We start from the raw sequence: 23,090 nt of genomic DNA, 5'->3' as shown, positions 1-23,090 counted from the left end.
TAATAATTCGAAGCCCTATTCATGGTATAAAATGGTATTTTCCTCTTGGTGATAGATGGTGGTTTTTCTTTTCTTACCTCCTTTTTGCTCATGTGGACTCACCAAAACATTTTAAAATGATTAAGCTTATTTTTTTTTCTAGTTAGATTTGTCAAGGAAATGCCTAGTTTCTGTAGTGTAGTTGGCACACCGCTGCGAGCACAGTGTCTGGGATGAGGCTGCCCTGGGCTCTACAGCTCCCTCAGAGAGTCACGCATGCTTTCTTGATCTCCTTGTGGCAGGGGCATGTCTCCAGGTACACCCGCAGTTTAGTTTAGGGAACGTGCCTTTCTCCCCTGAGCAGAGCATAGGGATTTTATTTTAGGAAACAGTCCTCCTCCACTGGATGGATGCAGTGCAGGTGAGGCTGGTTGGCCTCTTTCCCACGCAGGAGGGCCCAGGGGCCACCTGACTGGCCCACACCACTGTGACTGCTCAAGTGTGGTCATGGGACCCTAAGTTAGGGCTATCTACTCCAATGCAGGACTTCTGCAGAAATACTGGGAATGGGGTGGTCTCTTCCAGCTGTGGTTTCTAAACCAAGAGGTTATAAATCTGTCGCTGTTGGTAAACTCAATTAGCAGAGATAAAAGCAGAGCTCAGAGCTGGGGAGAAAAAGCAAAATGAGTGTTGGAACTAGAAATAGTGATTGATCCACATAAATACTTAATCTCTCCATGTGTACCTATATATAGATCATATATCTATATATCTCACTGTATCTATGTTTGTCTATTATCTATCTATGTATTATCTATCTATCTGTCTATCTATCTATCTATCTATCTCTCTATCATCCACCTAATGAATGATATATAAGATGCTCTGAAGTTTATCTCAGGATTTTTCAATTATATAAACAATGAATTCTCATTTTGCTTAAGTAAGTTTCAGTTAAGTTTCTGCCACTTGCAAGAGTCACCAACACATAATGTCCTCCTAGAGACATTGTGAGGATTTAATGAGATGGTGTATCTTAAGTGCTCAGCTGAATGTCTTGCCCAGGTCCCCACTCAAGTTTAGTGGCCAGTAGGAGTCCTAGTGGTAGTTGCAATAGTAGTGATAGTGACACAGGAAGGTAGCCTGGAAGCAATGAATTAAATTTTCTTGGATTTTATCTTTGCTTAGGAAATAACCTGTTTAAACTGGGAAAAACTAGTTTGTATCCCCTTCTCATGTCTGTGCATTTGTGATAATAACTTTCTCCATACTTACAAGAAAAATTATGGAGAACTAGTGAATATGCCCTTCCTCCTCTGTACTTTCTTCATACTTTACATATAATAGCACCAGTCCAGCCTTCATTTAATTTGTTCACTTCTACAAATGAACATGTGTTTCTTAGGTTATGAACCACATCTATTAATCTTTCTATCACCAGCATCTGGCATAATGCTCGATAGTATGTGTATGCAAAGTGATGTCCCCCAGAGGTGTCCACATCTGAATCCCAGAACATGAATATCTGGTTACATGGCAAAAAGGAATTAGGGATGCAGATGGAATTAAGATTGCTCATTAGCCAACCTTAAAACAGGGAGATTATCCAAATGAGACTAATCTAATCACACGAGCTCTTAAAATGGAAAGGGATTCATAGCTCAAAGGTCCAAATTGTGGGTAAGAGAGATGTGATGGGTGAGCCTTCTCCACCATTGCTGACTTTGAGCATGGAGAAGGGGCACCACAAGCCAAGGAATGTGAGTAACTTCTAGAAGCTGGGAGTTATCCTAGCAGACATCCAGCAAGAAAGAGGAACTTGGTCTGACAACAGCAAGGAAATTAATTCTGCCAACATTCAGAATGAACAGGAATTGAATCTTCTTCTCAGGCCTCTATAAAGAACAAAGCCTTTGGACATCTTGATTTTAGCCTGATGAGATCTGTGTCCACATTGTGACCTACAGAACTGTGAGATAATATATTTGCTTTGTTTTAAGCCTCTAAACACTACATTTGTGACTGTTTGTCAGAGCAGTAATAGAAAATTAATGCAATGGGTCTTTAGGAAATTTTTGTTGAATGCATGAAAATGCAAAAAAAAAACATACTTAGGAAGAAAGGACATAGAACATGCTTTTCAGGAGGTAAAATATGGAGAAGAAAGAATATGATTTTTTAAAAAGATTTATTTATTTGAAAGAGAGAGAGAGAGAGAGAGGCAGAGGGAGAGAGAGAATCTTAAGCAGACTCCATGCCCAGGGTGGTCTCAGGACCCTGAGATCATGACCTGAGCAGAAACCAAGAGTCAGACACCTAACCAACTGAGCCACCCAGCACCTCCAAGAATATAATTTTACATACATTCACCACATTTATCCTTGGACAAATCTCTCTAGCATAGCAAGCATTTTACAATAAAAACCAGAAATGCTCATGACCCTCTGGAGTCCAGTGTGTGGTAAGAAACTCACAGTAAGAGAAGATCAGCTATGGAAGTTACAAAGTCAAGTCCTGGTGAAAAGGACCAGTGAGTGAGAGCCAATGCTGTGCTAGGCAGGAAGTCAGATGCCGTGGCTTCTTCTGTGGCTTCTCTTATGGCTTCTCCTGTGGCTACCATGGAAACTTGGGAAAGCTTCCTTATTTCCCTACTCTTCAGTGTTCTTATCTCCCAGGTTTAATCATTGAGCTACTGTGTTGGACAAATATGAGTCAAGCAAGGCATTACCTGCTTCTTCACCCTGCAGACACTTCTGAGTGATTACTGAACCAGTTCCCAGTGACACTTCAGCTTTCCCTCAGTCCAAGGGATGGTCCTTGGAGGCAGCGTGAGACCCACCAAGGTGCTGGGTGATAGACGGGGTCTTTTCATCCAGGAGACTTCATGATTTCACACAGGGGGTCCCCTAGTTCCATGATTAGGTTTGCTTCTGTTTGTGCTAATTGATGGAGCTCGTAATTTTTCAATAAATGTAATTTTTTCCTAGATGGAAATTTCTTCAAGCTTTTCAAAAGTTATCTCTTTTTGGAAAGAATAACAGCAATGAACATAGATGTAAACCATTCTTTTTCAAAGGATTAAGATTTAGAATTTGAAAGCTGTCCACCAATTTAATAAAACTGTTATATATTTCTTTCCAACGCAAGAGTAGGTTAGAAGTGATTAGAACAATCACATTTTCAAATAGAAGACAATTTATCTAGAGATGGAAAGTTTATTTGGCTCGAGCTTTTCCCTTTCCCCTTTTACAATTGACTTTATTTTTTAGAACAGTTTTAGGTTCACAGCAATATTGAACAGAAAGTACAGAGAGTGGCTAGATTTCTCTAAAACAAAAAGTCTCTAACAGCAGTTATCTGAGATAAAGGGTTTTTGGATCCAGGCTTAAAAATCTGCTAATGGTTGGACCATGAAAATGTGGACACAGCACACACGACGACATTGCAAGCTGTGGTTCTAAACTCCTTCAGAAGATGATCCATGAAATTTACCAAAATAATTTTATTTTACAATTAAAAATGATCTGTAATGGTTAGTGCTCTCTCTTCTTCATTATTACTCTCCCTACATAAGTATTATCCTTTAAATCCTCTCTGCTGAGCTACCTCATTGCCTTTATAATTCCTTTTTATTGCTTCCTCTCTTCTAATCCTCCAGAACTTTTGAAGTATGCAAAATTTGTCTTCATATAAGACTTACACATTATTCTATTCTTGAACAAACAATACTGAATTTGTCTGCTTTACTCCAAAATTGCTAGGCATTGCTTGGGGCTGCCATGACACCATGCCACATAGGGAGAGTTGAACAACAGGAATGTCTGTTTTTATGGTTCTGGGCACCAGAAGTCTGAGGTCAGGGTGTTGGTCAGTTGGTTTGAAGACCATCATCTTCCCTGTGCCTCTCCACAGCATCTTCTCTCTGTTGTCCAACTTTTCCTATTTTATGAGCCTGTTCTTGTGGGACAAACTGTATGCCCTAAAATTGTTATGTTGAAGCCCTAAGCTCCAGTAACTCAAAATGTGGTCCTATTTAGAGATGGATCCTTTAAAGAGGGGTTAATTTAAAATGAGGTCTTGGAGGGGGAAGGGTTCTAATCTGATGTCCTAACAGAAGGACATTTGGACACACAGAAAGATGCCAGGAGTACATACAAAGGGAAGAAAATGTGAAGACACCACAAAAAGTGGCACAAGCAGTGGCTTTGGTGAAGCCAAACCCACCAGCTCGTTGATTTTGGACTTTCAGCCTCCGGGACTATGAGGAAATTAATTTCTGTTGCTTAAACCACCCAGTCGGTGGCATTTTGTTATGGGAGGCCCAGCAAAATCTTATGTACATTAGCCAATATTGGATGAGGGCCCAGGTGAATGACCTTACTTTAACGTGATTATCTCCATAAAGACCCCACTTTCAAATAAGATCACATTTTGAGGACCTGGGGGCTAGGACGTCAACCCATGAATTTAGGGGGCTGAGGACAGAATTATGACATTCAGTTTGGTGGCAAGTGGGGGGCATTTAATATGTAAATCCCATAAGGTGAGATGTCACATCATTTATTACTAGGCTTTTGTAAAATCCCAGTGCTTCCGGCTGCACTGAGTAAGCAAGCTGCAGGAGGATGGTGTGAACTCCATTCAACACGAATTTTCATAATGCATGCAGTGGGGGATGGAACAAGAGGGAACAGATGGCTTTAAAGTGAAATGCTGACTTTCTTTGGTCTCCACAGGGGAAATATTTTGTTAAAGTGCATCTAACTGTCAGCCCCCTTTTGTGTGAGTCCTCATGATGTCGGGAAGAGGGATACAGGCAGAAGGCACCTGCCGGCTCTCAGGACTTCCTGAGGTGAGGGAAGCACCCTCTTTGCTTACCATGGGGACCACCATTGAGCCCTTTGGGCTGTTACCCATTAATTCATCCATTACGTAGTTGCTTACTAAACACTCTATGTCAGGCACTTTTGTTAGCCCTTGGAGACACTTCCAGAAGCAGTGTTAAGTTCTGGCCCCCATTTGGTTCACTGTCAGGTGGGAAGGATGGGCCCGTCCCGCATGATGAAGTGCCCTGCAGCACAGCAGGGTTACAAGATGGGGGCACGGGTGCTGTGGGCACAAATACATTCAGCCCCAATGTGGAGTGTCAGGAGCCTCCTAAGAGAATGACAAATACCCAAGGGTTAGCCAAGTGAAAGCATGAAGAAGGGTGTGCCTCATGCTATGCTGGATGGCATTGGGAGGGCTGGACTCCACAGGAGAAGGGATGGCAAGTGAGGCTGGCAGGGCACCGTGGGTTACAGGGTCAAATCTAACCCTGTGCAGGAGTTTAGGGACCACCTAAAGGCATGAGGACTTTGAGAAAGGGATGATCCTTGCTCTGAATGGGCCACATGATGAGTTTCTTCCAAATGCTAATCGCCTAGAACCCTCTGATCCAACAAGCCCACCTCCACCTCTTGCTACAGCATCTACCCTACAGATAACCTCACAAGTGGAGGAATAAGAAGGCAACAAAAACAGCCCTTGCCAAACTGGATTTAATAACAAATTAGAAATCACCTAAATGCCATCGATTTGGAACGGGTTGGATTTTGATAAATTTCTAGCCAACAACTGTGTTGTCGGTTGGAGTGGGGATAGACTTGGCTTCATTTCCACTCCTCAATATCTTTCAAACATTGTGCCATGTATGTGCATGTATTACAAATTCACAAATAAGTAAATACAATGTATTTATTTCAAGCCTATGTCATAGCTTCCTTAGTCTCAGTGACATCAGTACAGTCATATGGTTTTACTCCTATTCATGGATACAATGGGCAGCAACTCTATTGGCAAACCAAGAGATGGAATAGCGGTGGCGTGAGTGGGACATGATGCAGTGCACAGGTCTACCCACCGTGCTGGCACAGAGAATGATCACTGTAGGAGAAATGACAGCTAGTGAAAACTAGTGTGGCTTTGTAACCAAATCCTGAAAATTGGCCTTTATTTTTATTTTTTTAAAGATTTTATTTATTCATGAGAGAGATAGAGAGGGAGAGAGAGGCAGAGACACAGGCAGAGGGAGAAGCAGGGTCCATGCAGGGAGCTTGATGTGGGACTCGAACCCGGGACCCCAGGATCAGGCCCTGGGCTGAAGGTGGCGCTAAACCGCTGAGCCACCTGGGCTGCCCAAAACTGGCCTTTACAATGTGGTATGTTGGGCAAAGATATTGACTTTATCTACTCATGTGCACGTAATATGAGACTGTGGAAGAGATCAGACTCAACAATCTTTGGCTTTGCACGTTCAAAATAGGACTCTACATTTAATGAGTAAATGATGACTGTAAGAATTCATGCTGCAGTATGAAATAGACACTATCTCAGGACCATTATTTCTCTTGTGGTTGAAATTATTTCAATTTCCCTTGCAATGTTTGTCTTCAAAGGTGAAAGAGGAAGCTGGACTTTCTGGGGCTTTCTGAGGCCACATACACAAAGAAAGACTGAATCATGGCAAATGTTCCAACTCAACCCAACAAAGCTTTCTTTCCCCTCTGATGATGAAATGTTCAGTCAGGAGGGAATGCTAATGGAGAGTACCCAGAACCCTACACTCACCAGAGGGAGCAAGTGTCATGGTGAAGCCAGTGTTATCAGACTCCCTGCTTGACTTTGGATGGCATCGACCGGTTAATAAAGAGACAATATGGCACCTTTGGGACTGGAAAGTAGTAGCACCAATAGGGTAATAAAGGCAATAAAATCATTGTCTTAGTATGCCTGGGTGGCTCAGGAGGTTGAACATCTGCCTTCGGCTCAGGGTGTGATTCCGGGGTCCTGGGATCGAGTCCCACATCGGGCTCCCTGCGAGGAGCCTGCTTCTTCTCTGCCTCTGTGTCTCTCTCTCTGTCTCTAATGAATAAATAAAATCTTTTAAAAAATCATCTTAAATAGCATCCTAGAAGTTTTATTCTCGACTGGGCTCTGTATTTTCAAGCTTTCCTTTAGGGAGGTTAAACATTAATTCCATCAGTGCTGTCTTCCTTAAATTGGATTCACTCCTGTTTTTGGAATTGGCTTTAAAGCTAATTTTAAAGCCATGCTTAAAAACTGATTTTCAATTTTTAAACATATTTCCTTTTTTTTTTTTTTTTTTTTTTTTTTTTTTTTAATTTTTTTTTTTTTTTTTTTATTTATTTATGATAGTCACAGAGAGAGAGAGAGGCAGAGACACAGGTGGAGGGAGAAGCAGGCTCCATGCACCGGGAGCCTGATGTGGGATTCGATCCCGGGTCTCCAGGATCGCGCCCTGAGCCAAAGGCAGGCGCCAAACCGCTGCGCCACCCAGGGATCCCCATATTTCCTTTTATAATTATCTGCATTACTTGTGAAATTTAGCTCTTTTCATTATATGCATATTTAAATTGTATATGTGACTTGTATAAACAAATTACTTATACATATATGGCTATATGTCTGTATACATGTGCATGTGTATACACACATTCAGATAAATCTCCTAAAGCCTAAAAAGGATGCTGTAGACTGTGAAAATTATTTTCTTTTTAAAGATTTTATTTATGTATTTGAGAGACAGAGAGAGCAGGAGTCAGGAGAAGGGGCAGAGGGAAAGGGAGAAGCAGACTCCTGGCTGAACAGGGAGCCCAACACGGGGCTCTAGCCCAGGACCCCAGGATCACGACCTGAGCTGAAGGCAGACATCTACCCTCTGACTGAGCCACTAAGGCACCCCTATGAAAATTATTTTCAAAGAAAATTTTAAAAATTATTTTGAACGATGACTGCATCATGCGTGTGAAAACTGAGTTTCTAAATTCTACTAATTTGAAGAACATGCAGATTGACAACATGTTCTAATATTCTTTTTCTAAAAGAGTATTCATTATGACTACCTGATACATCTCATCTGGTAATTCCAAGCCAAACCATCAAAAAAAAAAAAAAAAAAAAAAAAGAAAAAGAAAAAAAAAGACAAACCCCACAAGAGTTTAAAATTGAGAAAAATTGATTCATTTTCCTTTCTAAAGTTTATGCAATGCATTACTTCTTTAGGGGACCCAAACATATGAACAAACACAAAGTAGAGGAAGGTCATTTAGATTGACAATATTATTTACACCAACATTTTAGAGACTTCGGATCTTTGTCGTGACCCTTTGCACTAACACGTGTGCATCTCTGTACGTACGCAACCTAAAAACCTTGCTAACTCATCCAAGTGCATTTCCCAGAGAACAGAGCTTGACAGGTCTCTTTCCTTCAACCAGAAAAAAATGGGCTGGGCAGAGAATACTTATCATACTCATTTTTAATGCAACACGTGGTGTCGTGAAAGAGAACGTGTGTGCTGAAGTGCTGAACACGTGTTACCCAGGCCCCAGCTGTGGTTGGTCCTCTCACCCACGGACCCGTGTCCTCCAGCTGCTATATGGGAAGGAAACAACTGCCCACAGGTTCATCTCAGGATGGATTGACTGGTCATTTCCCCTCGTGCTAGTAAGACAAACACTGATCTACCAGCCAGGGAATGTGGGTCTATTCCTTTTTTCTGGAATAACAGCATTCGTTAAGAGGGTGTATGTGTTGGGGGGAGGCTCTGTATCATCCTCTGTTAAAGCAACATCAGACCACATGGCTTCTGTAATTCAAGCTGGTTCTAAAACTGGCTGACTCTATAATCTTGTCAGATACCTGCAATGTCTAAAGCAGTTCAGGATTCAGAGCAGCTACAAGGAGGATGTAGATGATTCAGAGACACTGAATTGCAGGCAAACCAGGCACACTACTTCATTAAGTAAGATTTCACCTGTTCTGGGAGATCCGTCTTTGCCCGCCCTTCTTAATGGAAATTCCAGAATTAGCATCGTTCCCTTGCCTTACTGCCTTCACCACTACCATGCCAGTTGTAAGCACTTTTGAATTTAATGAGTCACACAAAGTTCTGGGGAACTTGCATGATGAGGACGTGTATGTCATCCCCCTTCTCACTCTAGAGAAAATCGCTGACGTTTTCATTCAACTTCCACCTCGGTTCAGACTAACCATCTCGCCATCCCGGTCCCTGGCACTGCCCCTGGGTGACGGTAGCATTCAGCAGTTCTGGCTTGAGCAAAGAGTGGTTGTCCATCCCGGGTGGTTCAGAGAAGACCAGACATAGCTGGCAGATACAGGAAAGGTCACCTGCCCTGCAAGGTAATGGGCAACCGTGAGCCAATGCCACTCATATCCTCCCTACGTGGCATCAAAGAGGCCAGCTTTCTGCTTGGTCCATCTGCAGGGCTCACTTACCTGATGAGGCTCAGCCCTTGATGTTCCTCTGGAGTGGCAAGCTCCAAGCTCAACGCGATCCAGGTTGCACCCTTCTTGGGGCTGGTTCCAGGCCTGGTTGCCTCAACTTCCCTTGGTCTAACCCCTTCCAGTTCTCCTGTTCCATCAGGTGGATCATGAAGGACAACTTGAGTTCTCTTAGAATTCCCCCAAACTTTGTCTCAGGGAGCAGGCTTATGAAGGGTTTGATCACTGTTATCGGCAAAGCCAGAACTAGATGAATTTCTCCACATTTCTTCTTGGGATCATTCAGGTATCAAGTATCTTGCTGCCCAAACATGAATGAGCCTGGACTCTTCCTTCTGCTCTGGAATGATGATGGCACTTTGACCTTCTGCAAGTACCATGATGGACCAGAGATGGTCCCCGTTAAACTCCAGATTCTGTGAGCCTCTTGGAGGGACAAGGGCATAGAAACCTTCTAGAGGGTGTGGCTCTCCAAAATTCACATTTGGGGGCATAATCCAGACTCCTAACTGCCATTCGGCGCCTATTCCCTGCATTATCCTTCTGTTCAAGGCAAACCTGAGCTGTTGGGAATATGTCGGAGGGGAATTTGGGAAAGGCAGTCTTGAGGATGAAGACCTGAACTCAGATCGGGATATATGAAGTCAAATAAACTTCAGAAAGCACAATGTTTTAATGGAAGAAGATGTCCCCAATACACAAAGATACTCCATTCTACTTTTTTTTTTAAATAACCCAATTTCATATTTCCTTATTCTATTCTAGTCATGCCATCTCCTCTCAAATTTCTCTTGGCCTTATTTTTTATGTATTTATTAGAAGGTGGTTGACAATAAATGTCACTATAAAAAAGTGCCCCTTGGTCATTCTATTCTCAGAACTCCTCTTCCACCACGTTCTAGAAAACAGTGAAATATATTCACACACTGAGGAAAATGCAGAAATTTAAAACAGCATAGGTGTACAAAAGAAAATCTATGGGCAGCTGGTTTTTCCACTAAAACTGTCCTTTAATGGGAAAATCTTTTATATCATTCAAAAAAAAAAAGTCTTTATCAGTTCTAGTCATGTCAGAACTGGATTTTGGAGATAATACTTCCCAGTTATGAATGCTTTCATGTGAATTATGAGACATGAGACATTAAGAAAAATTCCTCTCTGATTTGAACAATATGCGTATCAGAGTATTTCCTCCCATCTTCTTCTCCCAGGGGACGTTTCCCCATCTCGCCAGCAGGGACCACGTCCTGCTGCAGTGGCGCAGCGGCGCCACCAGGGGGCGGCCGTCCTCCATCACTTCTAATCAGCCCTGTCACCGTCACCACCAACAGCAGCCCACTGCGTTCCCCCAGAGACAGAAACATAACCCTATTCTTGTCACAGCCCTGGAAAATGAAATGCAGAATTTACACAGATTTCTCAAAATATGTTTTATCTCCGTTGTCAGTAACCCCCAGCAGACCAACTTTACTTTTTTTCTTCCAATAATTTATGAAAAATAGAGCAGCAAATCTTGTCGGCTCTATTTTATCTATCAATCAAATGGCAATTTTCATAATGTTTGTTACCATAGCACCCACAGCCTGTGATCCTCTGCTACTGCTGTTTTCTTAATGTTGGTTCACTGTTACAGGTAAGCAATCAGGGATTCCTCCCGGGGAATCTAGAACAAGGCGGGGGAGGGTGCAGGGGGAAATCCACATAATTACCACAGTGATGGGTTGACATGTAGAATCTACCAGCGACTCCACCCCTGCGCTTTGAAGATGAAAAAACGGAGTTTCTAAAATAGCAGTGCATTATGCAAACTGAGCTCAAGAACAGAACCCACCTTGGAAAGTTTTAGCTCGATAATGCCTAACATCAAAGACAGGTTTCACCCTGACAGCACATCAGAATTTCTGCCCAATTAATTTTTCAAATACTCCTTAAGTAATGTGTCCATTTTATTCTTTAGCAGGAAAACAAACAAACAAACAAACAAACCCAAGAGTGATCTCAAGCAAAGTGTCTTTCCTTTATCTCCTAAAACAGAATCAAAATTAAACATATACGGAGGCCCTCTTCCTGTCATCTACATTTGTGGTTAGAGCATTTGGCCAAGACCTTCTGTAACATCCTTAGTCAAAGACACTGAGTAGCAGTAGACATGTGTTCTCGGATGTTTTGGGTTTTTTTCGTAACTGATGGGCTTACTAAGGATCAGAGACACATGAAGTAGCAGGTGATCAAAACATAAAAATTTAAAACATTCAAATTTAGGAGGTGGGTAAGCAATGCAAATGTCATAAACAACGATGCCCTAAACACTAATAACTGTCACCAAAACGGAACCCAAGAGCTAAGATGCCCTTTTTGGGCAGATGACAGGAATCCTGAGTGTCTATAAGAGTTAGTAATAATAACACCTATGAGAGGAAGAACTGGGTGTCCTAGAACCCCACCTCCTGAAAAGGCAGGATGCAGATGACTCTAAGGAAAAGCCATCATCACACCACTTGATTGTTACCATGCAGAAGAACCTTGAACAAAATTGATGCTCCCTCGGACAGCATCTGGCAACAAGCCATATGTAGGAATGTGCTTTTTGAACACTTTTTCTGAGGTTGAATCTAGAGGATATCTCTATTCTTCTGGAATATGTGAATTGGATATATTTCCAATAGTAGGGAAACCTCCATAATTAAGTATGTGGAATTTAAGGACACTCCATTTACTCATTCAATTCTTGATGATAAATGATTATATTTTTCACAATATAGAATGGAAAAAAACTTATTAAATTAAAACAAAAATTACTGAGGCAAGATTAAGACCAATCTATTAGTTAATTTCTTTTCATAAAACTGTGTTTAGTGATTGTCATCCTACCTATTTCAATAAGGAAGAAGTCCAACACCACTCATGAACATGAAAAGTTACTGTGGGCCAGCCTTCCAAGGTGGCCTTAGGTTAACTGAAGCCAAGTGGTAAACTAGCAAAAAAAAATTCCTATTTCTTTCCTATATTTAGTCCAATCCTGCCTGAGTACTGAAGACATTTCGTTCAAAATGAATAAGGCATCTGACATGAGTCACATTCACTCCATCTAAAAGGTGAGTTATTTGGATCTTCATGTCCATCTGTAAGAGATGAGCTGCCAAAACTTGTGTGACAATGTTGGAGAATAAATACTATACCTACAAAAGTCTTACTCTTGGCTCCATAGCTTTGACCAAGTGGTTCTTGGGAGCTATTCTCTGGGCCAACATCATCCCAGAAGGATGCTGTTCTGGGGTCTTGTTTGGAACCGTCCTTAGTGGAGAAAAGCCAGCAAGTGATTGGCATCAGTAGAAACATCTCTCTCATTCAGGTCTAGCAGCAAAATTCAAGGGACCTCTGAAGGGGGAATGATGACTGCTAGTTATCAAGAGAGAGAATTCTTCAAGAAGACCTGGGTCACATCTTAGAAAAGAAGCTCAATCTGAGGATCAGTATTGTTTCTGTCAGAAAATTTTGTAGAACTTCAGGATAAGATGCCTTCAGATTTTATTCTGCACATTTTTAGAAGTTGAGTAATGTTTTATTTTTTTAAGGTTTTATTTATTTATTCATGAGAGACAGAGAGAGAGAGAGAGAGAGAGAGAGAGAGAGAGAGAGAGATGCAGAGACACAGGCAGAGGGAGAGGCAGGCTCCATGCAGGGAATCTGATGTGGGACTTGATCCTGGGACTCCCAGGACTCCTGGGGCCAAAGGCAGGTGCTAAACCGCTGAGCCACCCAGGGATCCTGAGAAGTTCAGTAATGAAAGGAACAGGAGCCGAAGTGAGAGTGGTGAATGAAGAGTTAGGTTCTGGGTGTTCAGGGATGGGATTCTCCCGAAAATCTTCTAGGCTCCATGGCATTTTCTCTGGACCCACCCAGTGACACACCTCCCTTTTTCCTGTTTTCTGTAATGATGTAGCCATGGCTATAAAAAAGCTGAATTTTCAAAACTCAAAGACAATTAAGACTATAAGGTAGAAGATAAATACCATTTGACTTCACTTAGATGTGGAATCTGCAAAACCAACCAACCAACCAACCAACCAACCAACCAACCAACCAAAGAAACAAACAAAACCAGAAACAGACCCATAAATACAGAGAATAAACTGATCGTTGCCAGAGGGAAAAGGTGTGAGGGATGAACAAAATGGGTAAAGGGGAGTGGGAGGTACAGACTTCCAATTATAAAATTAATAAGTCACAGGAACAAGGGGTAGAAATATAGCCAGTGATATTGTAATAGTGTTTAGGGTGACAGATGACAGCTACTCTTGTGGTGAGCAGAGCATAACTTATAAACTTGTCAAATCACTGTACTGTACACCTGAAACTAATGTAATGCTAATCAACTATACCCCAGTTAAAAAACATATATGGTGGACTTTCTACCCATGTTATGTGGAAAAGAGACTGCATCTTATCTTCAGCTTTCTGATGGCCTTGAAAGTGTACAAGGAAGAGGGGTGAATATTCAAACCTATATCAGATCCACACATGCAGATCAAAGACCAGGAACAGGAGAAGAGAAAGACAACCATCCATCCTTCATCTGATGAGAAGGTTTTTGAGGTTGTTGTCTACTTTGAGAACCTGATGAAAACTACTGACCTTCTCTAGGAAAAAAAAATCGATATGCATGTGAATGAAAAGACAACCTTTACATAAAATCCCACAAGGTTCTCTGAAGTCCTAACATCACAGACAACCTGATTGCCCACAGAGTCAAGAACTGAAGACTTTATCTTGATGACAACTTACGGAAAGTTTTATGTGAATGTCAAGTAAATTAATAGCCTGTGTCTGATTAATTTTGGCTCAAATTCAAAGGGAGATGATACTAATTTATTTCCTTCCTTCTCTCCTCCTTCCTCCCCTCTTTCCTTCCTTCCTCCTTCCCCTTTCATTTTCTCTCTCTCTCACTCTGTCTCTCTCTCTCTCATTCTTGCTCTGTCTTCCCACAAGAGAGGAGCTGAAGAAATGGTTTCTGCATTCAATCAGTGAATAACAAAAATGATTAGTAAATCCATTTACATTCTACAAATCACTTTCTTACATACAATCACTATTGCCTATTGCTGATGTATCTTGTGCTTCTCCCTTATCCAAAATCCTCATAGCAAACGTGCTTAAGGGGTATCTGTTACTACTAATTTACTAATGAGGAGCTACCTGATGGCTGGGAAAGAATGTATTTAATAGCAATAGGACAAAAGCCCATGTCTCGTAGCCTTCACTGAGATGTTCTTCTCACAAGGCTGGGCAGCACAGGAAATAATCATCCAGTTCTTAAAGCATCCAGTTCTTAGGGTAGTAATTTGTTCAACTGTCTCTTGATATCCTATCACTTAGAACAGTATGGCTAACACATAGTTATATGAATACGTGAGCTAGAACTAATTTGATAAACCCTCATTTTGAGCATCTCAACATGGTACCCTGTTTTGGGGGTGATTCATAAAATCTAATACATGAAGGAGCCTTTCATATTTCTTGATGTTTATGGTAGCATTTTATCCTTAAACCTTGAAAATTAACCCTGCCCCAACTGAAGTCATCTAGTGACAAGGACACGCATAACACTTTTTGTACTGAGATAATGTAGAGCAACAACTCTGATTATCACATCATCATGGCAAAGTGTCTTATTCTCACTTGTCTACTCACCATTTATTTTTTTAAAAAACAATTTGCTCTTATTCTTTACATCTTATTTTTGTCTAACTTATGTAATGCTTGTAAATATCCAGAAATTGAAGGCTGATATTAGTGTTTGGCCCAGTCTGAGTCATTTGCTGAAAGAAGCAAACATTGTTAAGGGGAACTATAAGATAAAATTGTATTGAACCTTTATTGTGCATCTCTAACGCACACATGAATACCTTAGGTAGACAGTTCTTTATGATCTTGATTATTTAAGATAAAGTAATGTAAAACTTCTCAGGAAAATAGTCTAATGCGAAGAAGATGCATAATTTTACTGGCCTTGTCACATCATCTGTTCTTATGTAATACAAAGATGCACGCAGCATTCTCTAAGTCAGATTTAAGCATATCTCATGATTGCTATAACATTTTCCCCTCAGAATTATTCCTTTGCAAAATTAATGCTTATGGGTCACAGGCACTCTAGACATAATGTGATCTTTCCTAACCAAGTTCTTTCAGGGCATCTCTGAGGAAAGCATGGAAACCTGCCAGGCACATCTTCAAGGTTACATCCATAGAAGGAAACAACAAAGCAAAGCAACGTCACCTAGGGAAGCAAACCACCAGGAGAGGCTGTGTGGCAGACCCTGCCCTGCACTGTACCTGTACAGATGAAACTTGAGAGTCCCCCGTAGATGACTTCATCATTGTCGGGCAATATAAACGGACACCTCGTCTGAACCTCCAAACAGTATTGCTTGCAAGGAATTGTCTTTCTGCAGTTAAACTGAGCGACTTCAAAGTACTGGGAACAGAGCCAGGCTTTGTAGACAATCTGAAAAAGAGAAGAATCAAAAATCGGGAGGGATGACAAGAGTTCTGTCTCTAATACAGGACATGCTGTACTGTGAGAAGCATGCTGTGGTGCCAAGTGGATCATAAGGAAACTTTCATTTCCAGAAAGCTCTTTAACACAATGCCAGCTGCAAGTGATAACAACGTAGCAACGAAAGTCTGCAATAGGGCAAAAACATTATCGAGTGAGCTTCTCAGAGAATGCAAAAGGTAACGTGGCTTTGGAGTTGATGGAACTCGCTTGAAAAACAGTGGAGTTCATCAGAACCGGAAGCTTCAAAATCCAGTGATACAGAAAGCAAATAACCAGTGTGTGGTCTGTAGGCACTGACTGCAGGGTGCCCGGCGGCGACTCAGTCCTGAATAGGAAATCCCTCTAGCTGGGCTTCCAGGGGACACTAGATGGCGCTGAGTCCTCTGCCAACGGGGCCAACAGGCGGTGCAGACAAAGCCTGCCAGCACCAGAGCCCTAGAACAAGTAGCAGTGGGCATTTACATTTATGACTCACATCAAGTGCATTAAAAACCTCATCGTCCCAAAGCCCGGAAACAACCAGCCTGGTGCAGACCTAACATACCTCGATGTGTTTCGGAGTGAAATCTCATCAAAACCACAATTTGGACCTTTGAGATAGTGTAAGATCCACATGAATATGGGTTAAGAATTTAGTTAATTTGATAAAATGTGAAATGCTTATGACTTCATTTATCTCTTTGTTTTTAATAGATATTTAGGAAAATAAATATGGAACCAATACCTTTTTTCTACCATAAGGAATCAAGCTGCACCTAAATCCAAATAAAACAAGGACAAAAATACCCATGTACAGTATAGATCACTATGACTCAGGTCATTCCCAGATTCCAGGCACCGATGGTGGCTGTTTGTCTATTTCCCAGGTTAATAACATTCAGGGAAGATTTTGTGAACTCAGTTTTATCTAGAAACGTGACTGGTTTACAGTTAAACGTACACTACGAGGTCATCAACTTTTGACAGTAAGAGCGAGAACAGCACTTAGTATTTACTAACTTCATACTCTGTTCTAAGCACGTTCTGTACTTTTTCCTCCAGGTAATTCTCTGCACACACTTGGAAGGTAACTATGAGTTGTGCTTTGCATACAAATAATAATTAGGAATGGGAGTAAATGAAAAATCCAGAATTCAAACCCACTCTCCATAGGATTCCAAATCCTGCATTTTCAGAATTATGCTATGTTTAATCTGGAAATGTCTTTTAAGAAGAATTTATAAAATCATAAGGGAGTTGAATCAATCTGACATCAGCACCAAATTGCATTTGCCTGGCCAATGTCTGTTTGATGTTGCAATTTTATTCATAACTTTGCATTAGTTTGATCAACATGAAACTTAATTCTTTGATCAAAGGTGCTTTGGTGGGGGTATAATGGGATGCATGTGAAATTCAGATATAGGCTAAGAGTAATTTATTTGCTGTCCTCAGTTATTTATTTATGTATTTATGTATCTAATTATTTATTTTAAGTAGGCTCCACGCCCAATGTGGAGCCAAACGGAGGGGCCTGAACTCACGACTCTGAGATCAAGACCTTAACTGCAATCAGGAGTTGGATGTCCAACCGACAGAGCCACCCAAGCACCCCCACCTTGAAAGTAATTTATTTATAAGGGCTTATAACTCTTTAAAACTTGATAGGAAAATATACAAATAATTTGTACTCCCATAGGTCTTTTGAATAGGTCTTTTTTAAAATTTTTTAAAAATTTTTATTTTTTTATTTGTGATAGACATAGAGAGAGAGAGAGAGAGAGAGAGAGAGAGAGAGATTGGCAGAGATACAGGCAGAGGGAGAAGCAGGCTCCATGCCGGGAGCTTGACTCGGGACTCGATCCCGGGACTCCAGGATGGCGCCCTGAGCCAAAGGCAGGCGCCAAACCTCTGAGCCACCCAGGGATCCCCCGAATAGGTCTTAAGATAATAGCATACATTAGGAAATAATACAATAGCTGAGGGAACCCCTAAGATTTCTTAAATTTCAATGTGGAAACAACAGGCTTAAGTGTGTGAATGTGGGCCATCAGGACAGAAGTGGCAGGTGGGGGCAGTGACACCATGCTAGAAGTATGCATTTCAGAAGAAAGAAAAGTGAATGGTTCTTCAGCTGTACTTGGGGGCAGTTGCAGATTGTTTTTCAAAATACCATTGGTACTCGTGCAATCCGACATAATATATAATACGATAGAGGACATTTATGATATAATCTAAGAATGGGATTTCTGTCTTGCAATTCCTGGTTCTAATTTCCTTTTGTCGGTTCTAGGGGTAGGAGTATGTATACAGTTCCAACAGTAAAGTTCTGTTTTGAGGAATGCTCACATTCTGTGTACTTCTGGGTTGTAAAAAGTAGAGTTACGCCTTTGCTTTTGGGGAATACTGCTCTGTAATTCCAGAAAGTTGCATGTAATGCATGGGCCAGACTGTGCACTTCCTATTCTGCCTCCTACTTTGCTTTTGCACCAATTTTTCAAATTAAAGTGGTTTTTGAACAGCAAGTTGCATCCTGGTCCTGGTAACCGCATCATGGGCAGGACTCTGTCCCCTCTTGTAGACAATGGGGTATCACAAATTGGAGACTGTCCTGAAATATCCACATTCTCTTTGCAATCGGCATCATGCAACTGGAATGGATCCATTTTTATTCTGGTTCCTTAAATGCTATTTCAGCTATATTTCCTTCTCAGATTTTTCACTTAAAGGCCTAGTAAGTAATGAAAGCAGTTTTTATAAATATCAGGTAGTAACTCTGGATGAAAGTGTTCAGGACTCTGGACCTTCCACGGCATAATAACAACCTCTCCGGCCAGGTTTCAACACATCATCAGTTCTTATGCACTGACTCCAAGACTTTTAAAATGCAATGGAAGATTCCTCATCTGCACCTTAAACATCTTCTAAAATTTTAGTGCTGAGGATTTGATATGTCAGAAAGCAATTAGGGAAAGCTTTTTTTTTTTTCTTAAAAAGTTTATTTATTTATTCATGAAAGACACACAGAGAGAGGCAGAGACATAGGCAGAGAGAGAAGCAGGCTCCCTGCAGGAGCCTGATGCAGGACTTGATCCCAGGACCCCGAGATCAGGACCTGAGCCAAAGGGAGATGTTCAACTACTGAGCCAACCAGGTGTCCTAATCAGGGAAAGATTTCTGAGCAGAAAAAGAAAGGTGAGGCCTTTACTGTTGACTTGGAGGGAATGACTGCCATGTACTGAAGCCAAGAGCTTTTTAAATGTGAACTCAGAGGCTAAAGACAAAAGGGAGAGGAGACAGGTACATGATGGTGTGGCATGAAGAGCTTTCTTGCCAGAAGAGATGTACCAGAATAAAACAGGCTGTCCTGGGAGATCCTGAGAGCTTGTGCCAATGCACTGTGAGGAGGCTTCTCAGTAGGACAGTGTCAGAAGTGAATGGCTCTGAGATAATTTCTAACACCCTTTTAGACTGTTCTGAGGAAGGGAGTCTGAGAAAGTTGGATGGTTTTCAGTGGCACAAAGCTAAAGAAACCAGATGATTAATTTTTAAAAGTACTAACAGATTTTCAAACAAAAGCACACAATGACAATAAATACAGCTGTCTTTTTTTCATGAAAACTCTACCGTATGAAGAAGGTCAGGAGTCTTTTCTTATGATGGCTTCACCTTCTCCTCTCAAGAGAAATATTAGGTAATTGCTTTGCTAGGTGTTGCTCAATGGTACAAATGGTTATACGATGCTGAACAATAAATTGAGAAGAAAAAAATGCAATGTGTAAGTCGATAAACTCATGGGTGAACGTAGTTCACCCACACCCCTCCCCGAGGGCAGGGACTCTTGTGTCTGGACAGCAATGTTTGCCAGGTGACCCTGCTCACGAAGGACTTCTCAAAGGATCCCTCCACCTGCGTGCTCACCTCCACTCTGCAAATGACCACTGTACAGAATGTTTGCTTGACAGCTGCCCATCATACAGCTAATAGGGAATATTCTCAAGTTATAGTCTACAAAAGCAACAGACTAAGGGATAAAAATGGCCTAAAGAAGAATGTCATTTTTACCGAATATCAGGATCACGATATTCTCTCTTTTCCCCAAACCATCTTCTCACTTGCTATTTGTTTCCCGGGGAAAACTTCAAGATGTGTTTGGGAAATATTTTACAAATAAAATAACAAGTACAGAGAATTTATAGTAGCAAGCAAATGGAGTTCAGGTCTCCACAGCCGGACTAGCACTGTTCTCACTGGGAACTCTGGCAGCTGGAGCTCCCCTGGGGGATGCGGGAAGTGGTCACCACCTGAACAGGTGTGCATCTCTGGAGTCACTGAGGCAGGGTGTTCCAGATGGAGAGGTCCTGGCAGTGGTCCTGCTGAGCCTTTCATTTTAAAGTGGACATCAGGGCCTCGAATGATCGCAGTTGATGGCAACCTGGCTTCCAGGCTGTTGTTTTAATAATGTGCCATGTTATTTGGAAGGCATCATTCACTCCTAACATCCTTCCCGCCACCCCTCCCGCCCCCAAATCATCTCATTTCAGGACTGCACTTTGGAAGTTTTCCCTTGTAATTGCACACAGTGGGCTGTCATGAGCCACCCCACCTGCCTCCAGGCTGACTTCTGGGTCTTCTCTGCATGCCTATCCCTGGGACACACAGGCCTATTTGAAGCTGTGAATAAGGACAGCAAAGAGAGAGGAGAGGAGGGGCAATCCAAGGGAGCCTGGTCTACAGAACTCATCTTGTAACTCACAATGAAGAATGATGTGTCTTAAAGATAATTTTCAGTATTCAGCAGTGTTTGGGGTGTAATGGCACAAGCATGGTTGAGCTGAGAATCCCAAGAGGTACAATGGGCGGTCAGGGGATGTTAAGCTATAGGGCTCCAGAAGGGAATGCTTTATGTGGATAGAAGGGTGACCCTAAAACAGTCACAATTTTGTTCCTTAGAAGTTATACATGGTATCCTAAATAATCATGGTCAACAGGATTGCGGTTATAAATGACTATTAGCATCTACCATGTCTGGTTCTTATTACTTCTTTTGGCTCTGGACATTCCATTTGGATATGACTAATCTTGTGAGGAGCCTTTCAAAAACATAAGAGTAATATGATTCTAATAGAAACTGGGATTCTCATTTCTTTTAAATATGCTTGCCTTCCTCCCCCAAATCTGTATCAATGATTCAGAGTTAGATAGAGATTTATATTGCAACTATACATTGGCCTGCTGAAAAAAAAATATCACGTTGGTTACAATATTTTATCATTTAAGAAAAATGTCAGGTATCGGAAATGGCTGTCATCTTCTACTAGGAGGTTGCTTCCCTATTTCTCCAAGTATTAGCAAGGACGGATTCTTTCTACATTTATAACATGTGTTGATACATTTTATTAGATCCTTCCCTGTTAGCTCTAATGCATTAGTGGCCAAGTTTTGAGTGTGTGAGGGTGAAATAACTGGTTATGTAAGCAATAGTCTGCTATAGCCAGTGCCTCGGGCTAGTGCACTTTGATGCATGCCGCATGCTGTTGCAATTGTAAATGCAGGTAGAAGCAAAATGAATGCTCACGTTCCTGTGTCTGAATGTCGGCTTTCTTTTTTATTTGTGTCTGTGTCTCGTTAAAGCACACTGCACCCAGAAATCAGAAATGCTGATGTATTCTAAGAGGGAAACAAGAAAACAAACCTCTGCCTAATGATGAGCTAAGGCTTCTGCAGAATACATTAAGAGATGGGCAGTGTACTGAGCGCCAGGCTCCTTGATCCTCCAATGTCAGCTCACCTTGTCTTCAGGGCTATGTCTTGGCTCTGTTTCCTAAATAAGATGCAGATGTCTTCGTTTCTGTCTGTGACCCACTTCGGGATCTTGTTATTCACTTGGTCTATTCCCCTGAACTTCAGAACTCCCCTAGCTTCCTGGCGCTGCCCTACATTTTGAAGCCCATCCGAAGCATGCTCACTACCATGCTAGCACTGGGCTCACTCCACACAGGAAGAGAGGCCGGTCAGTAAAGGGGGTGAGGCCAGCTGGGCCAGTCTGCCAACTGGGGTGCTATTGCGAAGGTCTGTGGATATACATGAGATGCTGCAGATGACAAAAAAAAAAAAAAAGCCCACTTTATGGAACTTTCATAAATAGAGAACGCTCCATCCTAAACAAGCAGAGAATTTGTCCCTGTCTTCAGAGCTATCCAAGGGATACAAAGCCAGCCTGGTTTCTCTTTCCCCTTTCTCCCTCATTTACACCTGCCTGGCTTTGCCCCCAGTTTGCTTGCCTCAACTTCTTTTCCTTGACTTGGCATCAGCCCCAACCACTCCACAGAGGCTGTTCTTTTTAAGCAACTTGGCCTCTCTGATGATAAATCCAGCTGCTAAAATCGGTTGTTTTCTTATGTGACCTCTTGGCAGTATTGAACGCTACTGATTGAGCTCCTTCTTGCCACATCCGTGGGACTCCAGCTATTCACTCCCTGTTGCATCCCCCGTCTGTGCCAGTGTCTCTGCTGTCACTGCTGTCCCTGGCCATTCCCCCAAAATGTTGGTGTTACTCAGGCTTCTGTTCTAAACTTTCAGGGCAATTATCCAGTCCCATGGTGATTCAGTGGTCATCTGTAAAACAGTGAAGCTAAAATCTTGGTTTGCAAAGTACCTTTCTCTCTCTCTCTCAAGCATCTGGTTGCTCTTGAAATGGTCCCTGACATGTTTCTGTGTCAGTCCTCAATCCTCTTAATTGTTGTGGGTCCCACAGTGGAATTTGGCATCTTCCCTTCAGGGAGAGTCAAGAGTGAGAAAGCTGGGAGTCACACCTGATGCCTCCTCTTGCTCCCTCCCACAGCTGTTTGACCTCCAAGTCCACCTCCTAAACATCTCTGAGATCTACTCACACCTTCTGATTCCTATCACCACCATCACTCCCCCACCACCCCAGCTGTCACCATCACTAGACTGACACATGGACACATCCACAGACTTCACTGGGTGACTTCAGGCATGGACTCCTCCTCCATGCTGCTCTCCACACTGAGCTTGAGTAATCGTTCCACAATTGATGCGATTATCTCATTGTGCCACTTGAAATCACTCCAGGCCTCTGTACAGTACTCAGGAAGAACGTGGAACTCCTTAATGGGCCCAGAGTATCGTGACTTTTGCTTGCCTGGCACTGGTGCTCATTTCTCTCTGTGCCCTTCATCACTCTACTCTCTAGCCATGGAGGGAGACCTGTGGGCTCACTAAACCTGCCATGCCTTCGTGG

General features: G+C 42.0%; 1 protein-coding gene across 2 annotated transcripts in view; it reads right to left on the bottom strand.

Annotated features, from left to right (window-relative positions):
• NALF1 (NALCN channel auxiliary factor 1) overlaps positions 1–23,090 on the bottom strand; it is a 637,440-nt gene that overhangs the window by 18,514 nt on the left and 595,836 nt on the right. For both annotated transcript variants that reach the window (XM_041730890.1, XM_041730891.1), the window contains exon 2: positions 15,622–15,793. In XM_041730890.1, coding sequence (XP_041586824.1) covers positions 15,622–15,793 — 172 coding nt within the window. The remainder of the gene's footprint in view (positions 1–15,621; positions 15,794–23,090) is intronic.

This window comes from Vulpes lagopus, chromosome 16, assembly GCF_018345385.1.
Source record: "Vulpes lagopus strain Blue_001 chromosome 16, ASM1834538v1, whole genome shotgun sequence".
Lineage (NCBI taxonomy): Eukaryota > Metazoa > Chordata > Mammalia > Carnivora > Canidae > Vulpes > Vulpes lagopus.
This window is presented reverse-complemented; position numbering and strand designations above follow the sequence as displayed.